Source organism: Myxocyprinus asiaticus, chromosome 39, assembly GCF_019703515.2.
Source record: "Myxocyprinus asiaticus isolate MX2 ecotype Aquarium Trade chromosome 39, UBuf_Myxa_2, whole genome shotgun sequence".
NCBI classification, from domain to species: domain Eukaryota; kingdom Metazoa; phylum Chordata; class Actinopteri; order Cypriniformes; family Catostomidae; genus Myxocyprinus; species Myxocyprinus asiaticus.
This window is the reverse complement of record NC_059382.1, coordinates 9,135,566-9,140,902: the sequence shown is the minus strand read 5'-3', so window position 1 is coordinate 9,140,902 and position 5,337 is coordinate 9,135,566. Positions and strand designations below refer to the sequence as shown.

At 38.1% G+C, this 5,337-nt stretch overlaps 1 protein-coding gene across 2 annotated transcripts; it reads right to left on the bottom strand.

The window, feature by feature from the left end:
* Positions 1-887: 887 nt before the first annotated feature.
* Positions 888-5,337, bottom strand: rnf183 (ring finger protein 183). 2 transcript variants are annotated; one of them, XM_051679755.1, is made up of 2 exons: positions 5,166-5,337; positions 888-2,999 (listed from the first exon to the last, which is right to left on the bottom strand). In XM_051679755.1, exon 2 carries the CDS (start codon positions 2,921-2,923, stop codon positions 2,003-2,005), a length of 921 nt encoding a protein of 306 aa, XP_051535715.1. In that variant the 5' UTR covers positions 2,924-2,999; positions 5,166-5,337; the 3' UTR covers positions 888-2,002. The 2 variants fall into 2 exon arrangements, with proteins under 2 accessions (XP_051535715.1, XP_051535718.1); XM_051679758.1 differs by having other exon boundaries at positions 888-2,932.

Genomic DNA, 5,337 nt, shown 5'->3' with positions numbered 1-5,337 from the left:
CCAGATCAGTGGAGTGTTGCAGTGATGGTTGTCCTTCTGCAAGTTTCTCCCATCTCCACACATTATCTCTGGAGCTCAACCAGAGTGACCATCAGGTTCTTGGTCACCTCTCTTACCAAGGCCCTTTTCCCCCGATTGCTCAGTTTTGCCAGGCAGCCAGCTCTAGGAAGAGTGCTGGTTGTTCCAAACTTCTTCCATTTAAGAATTATGGAGGCCACTTTGCTCTTGGGATCCTTCAATGCAGCCAAAATATTTTTGTAGCCTTCCCCAGATCTGTGCCTTGACATAATCCTGTCTCTGAGCTCTGCAGGCTGTTCATTTGACCTCATGGCTTGGTTTTTGCTCTGATATGCATTTTCAGCTGTGAGACCTTATATAGACAGGTGTGTGCCTTTCCCAGTCATGTCCAATCAATTGAATTTGCCACAGGTGGACTCCAATAAAAGTGTAGAAACATCTCAAAGATGATCTAGAGAAATGGGATGCACCTGAGCTAAATTTCAAGTGTCATAGTAAAGGGTCTGATTACTTATGTCAATGTGATATTTCAGATATTTCAAATTTTAATATATTTGCAAAGTTATCAAAAATCTGTTTTTTGCTTTGTCATTATGGGGTATGGTGTGTAGATTGATGTGAATTTGTTTTTTTAAAGCATTTTAGCATAAGGCTGCAACATAACAAAATGTGAAAAAAAATGAAGGGGTCTGAATACTTTATGAATGCACTGTAAGTCTGATATGCAACAGCACTATATAGTAATATTTTAATAGATGAATAATAAAGCATAAACTCAACCAAGAATTGCTTGTTTCTAATCTTTGATCTCAAAGAATTCTTGCAATCACAAAATTGGAAGGAATCGACAACTTTTTGCAATGTCCCACTTTGCAATGCATAATATGTTTTTGCATTGTTTTCTTTATTGACTCTCTGTGTGTTTTGTGATGTCTCTACACTATTTGTCAGTTTTCTCCCATTAATTGTAGTACTAAAGACCTGCAGAAAGCAAAACAGCCATTCCCACGCCTTGTAAAATATGAGTACATTCATGCTTCATTTAGGACATTTTTCAGTAATAGGGTAACATGTGGAGATATGCGAGAGGGCCACATGGTTACGTAACTATATCCAGTTTTACTTTATTCTACAATAGATGTTTTCTGTCCATTCAGTAGTTGTGCTACCATAGGTGTACCATGTATTTCTGAGAATTAGTAGCCCTAGTAAAGTAAAAATAGAATTTTATTTATCTTTATGGCTCAATAAGTGCAGTGTTGTAATTGTAGGTATGTCACTCAAAATAGTTGGTCAAAATAGTTTAATTATGTTAAACTTTCCAAGTGGCCTTTCCCCATCTGTGCAAAAGAATAGAAAATGGTATGAACATTTAGTTACATATCAGAGCATATTTACATTATGTGCATTATAAGTCAAAGAAATATACATTTCTTGTCAGAAGAACATTTTTGAGCTTACATTTACCTTCTAAATCTTAGATCATTTGTATTTGTTAGGTGTTGTATTTGTTGTTCAGTATCAATACCACAAACTGTATAGATAATATATTAAAGTACATGAATATACATTGGTAAATTCTTTATGAGATTAAATGGCATAATAATATTGCACGTTAAAAATCTTTAAAAAATTTTATAGCTAGATCCAGCCCTTTCAGAAAAAAAACAACAACAATGATTTCCATTGATTGAAGGGTTTCAAAGTTAGAAAAATACGATCCAACACTGACAGAAAAGACGTCATTGTTTCCTCTTGTTCTTTAAGACCTTCGCCTGACAATGTCTCAGTCTATGTAAAATATGTCTGCATTCATCAGACTATAGTGCATCATATGTTCAAGTTTTTCCAGTTCATTTCTATAAAGCCTCTCTGTAGTGCATCATACACAAAAGCACAAAATGCATTTTGGGCTATACCAAAGAATCTAGCTTGCTTTGCTCTTCCCTTCATCCCTTTTGAGCTTTGTGTATGTCATCATCCCTTAAGGCTTTGTGTTTTGAGAAGTTTGGTTCTGTTTAGAGGGGTGTTGAAAATGGGGCATCAGCACAAAGGTAAATATCCCCACTAGCATCAGAGCCACAGTGATTACGATTATTACTGCAATGACAACGTAATAGCACTGATTGGAATACAACAATCTTCTCATACGACCTCTCATCCTTCTTGGCGGTCTACCTACATCGACCATTGTTGCTGGGCCGAGACCTTCCTCCACAACTCCAAGGGGGTAATTGCCCACCTGCTCATCTTTCTTCTTCAACACCGGCAGATTCACAGTGGTCCTGATGGGGCTGTTTATTGGAGGTTTCTTGAGGACAAGCTTGCCCTTGCTGCGTTTAAAGCGTACGGACAGAGCCCGCTGCATCTCAGGTGGAAGCTTGCGGAAGATGTCTTCGTTATTGCCCAGCTGTGGCAGGTCTCGGCCATGTCGGATTTCTGTCGGCTCCCGACAGACGGGGCAAGACAGCATCTTGATCTCGGGAGAATTCACATTGATGCGCGCCAGGCATTCTAGACAGAACGTGTGTCCACAGGTAAGTAACTTGGGTGCCTTGAAGACGTTGTCGAAGCTACAGAAGCACACAATGCACTCTGTGTCTTCCAGGTCATCTTTGGGTTGCCCATTTGCGTGGTTTCCTGGCTCATAGTCACGGTCTCGCCTCCTACCCTCCTCGCTGCGACCCCGTTGTTGCTTTCCACCATGCCTCCTGTCCTGTTTTCTCTCTCGCCCACCTTCACGTTGGCGGCTTTCTGCGTCGTTACTGCGGCTTCTCCTGAGAGGCTTGCTGACCTTCTGGCGTCTCTCTGTTGACCCCAAGTTGACACTAACCTTGCTGTGAAGTTTTGGTTTGACGTTAGGCCCGTTTTTGGTGCCCTTGGGTTTGTCTTTACTGTCACTCATGATCTAGAGCTGCAGATCCACGGAAGCAGATTAGGAGAAAACAAAAATGTTGTGTAGAGAAGCTGAACCAGCCAGCCTGCAAGGGGAGATGAAGCAATATACTCTCAGTGGAGATCAAAGGTATTTACAACAATCTCACACTCTTGGTGTTAACTCATTATTTCACTAAGGCTATGGAACAGAAAATAATTTCTGCATGACCTTTAAGACGAGCTCTTGTACATTTTAGGTAAAAGCCACTTTACAGGGCATTTGCACAAGCTGAACAAGCTTGTTTTCATAATTACAGATCACCTAAGCGTACAACTATGTAACTCAAAGGTGGAGATCATAATCTGGGCTGTACCACTTGCAGTCATGTGTGACGAGCACACTAATAAAATTGCCCATGCACAAGATACCTATATACATTAAAGGCATTTGTTATTATGACTCAACAGTAGAAGTCATAGAGGTGAGACAGGACAAATAGTATAAGTCATGGAAATCACTTGCCATAGATTCAGCTTATTCAGCATAGACTTGCTACCAAATGGGCTTTTCACACTTGAAATTGTTAAACCAGGGCCATTTTTAACTCTAGGTTAATGGAATTCAGGGTTTAAATCTTGTTCCATTCTTATTTTTATATCCAGGGTTAGTAATGAGGCCTGTGTAGTCAGGTTTCGAGATTTGACACTGTAAATTCGAAAACCTCAGGTTGGCGTTCCTATTTGCATGTTTTCAAAGTTAAAGGGAGAATTCACCCAAAAATAAAAATGTTGTCATCATTTACTCACTTTAATGTTGTTTCAAACCTATTTGATTGTCTTTCCTTCATTGAACACAAAAGAAGATGTTAGGCAGAATGCCAGCCTCAGCCACCATTTACTTTCATAGTATAGGAAAATGCAATTAACGTGATAGTGAGGTGACAACAAATGTGGGTGACAGCAAAGTCTCATGACAACTTGCAATAATTCGTACAAAATAGCGAAATTGTAAGATATTGTACAACTTGGCTCGTACAAAAAGGTACGACTTTTAGAACAACCAATCAACAAACAGAATTTCAAAATAGATACAAGCATAACATTTTAGCTATTCTTCTATCCAACACTTTATTTATGTTAAGAGTTTGGGTTAGGAATTATATTTTATGGTTAGGTTTAGGTTAAGAGTTAAACTTTGAAAATCATAATAACATTGTTATTTTTCTTTATGGGAAAGAAAGCTGTATGATTTTGTTCAAGCCAACTCATACGATTTCTTTCGATTTTACCCACTCGTACTGTTATTAAGACTTGTCATGAGACCAGGTTGGGAGTGAGTAACTTTACTTTTTAATAACATCGATTGGACAGGTACAAAACGATGAACACGTAGCCTGCTTTAATAATAGCTTGTCCGTCTGCGAAAATGTTGCCATGTAAATTTGTCTGTCTTGAGTCTTCTTAAACATACTACAAAAATAATGCTCTCTTTATCAATTCAATAAACATGATTGCCTGAGACACTGAAAATAAATGCAACATGTGAACCTTTCTATGACTGTACAAAACATTGTGCTAACCCCCTTTCAAAAATACAAGTGTAAAAATGCTTTTTCAAAACCCAGGGTTAAAAGAGTCATTAGGCATAGTATGAAATGCCTAAAAGCCCAAAGGTCTGCTTGATCTACAGTCAAAAGACTGACCTAAAGCCTGATTGCACAGGAATGTAAACCAGAATATCAAGCTTTTACCACAGTGCACTTAGATTCAGACCTCAGTTAATTCTGTATGATTATAGTTACTTTTTAACTGTAAGAAACGGGTCAAGAAAAAGGAATGTCTAATGGAACACAGTGGTATGGTGTGTTAAAATGCTTATTGAAAATGAATCATTATTGAATATCATGTGTAATTTTAAGATGCAGGCTTGCGACTGTAAATGTTGTATCAATCAGCCTTAACAATACTCATTAGTAGAAGTGGTTCTTTATCAGGACATGTCATTTGTCATTATTATATTTTGGAGTACAAGACTTCCCAAATGGAAAGACTTAGCATAAGCCAGACCTGGTCAGTTGACAAAGTGACAATGAGATAACACTGTGATATTGCCCTACATTTGTAAAAGAATTACTTATCACAGTACATTTGCCTAGTTATTACTGATCATTGAAGAACACATTCTTCAAAAGTAAAAGTGATTTTATAGAAGTTTAAAGGATAAAATCACATAAAGAAGTCTCTTAAGACATAGCAATGTGAATAACTACCTATCAGCTGAATAACAGATGAACCCAAAGGTTTAGGTGTCGCCCAAGCTTGCCTGGTTCCAAAAGCACATATTCCACACTAGGTGTGCATCCAAAAAAGAAAGAAAAGTGTGAAATTCAGACCTTTCTGTCTTCCTCAGTCTTTACACTGAGATTTCCATGATCTAACAGT

Excerpts from the sequence above, each read along its gene's own strand:
- rnf183 (XM_051679755.1), bottom strand. The coding sequence starts at position 2,923 with ATGAGTGACAGTAAAGACAAACCCAAGGGCACCAAAAACGGGCCTAAC.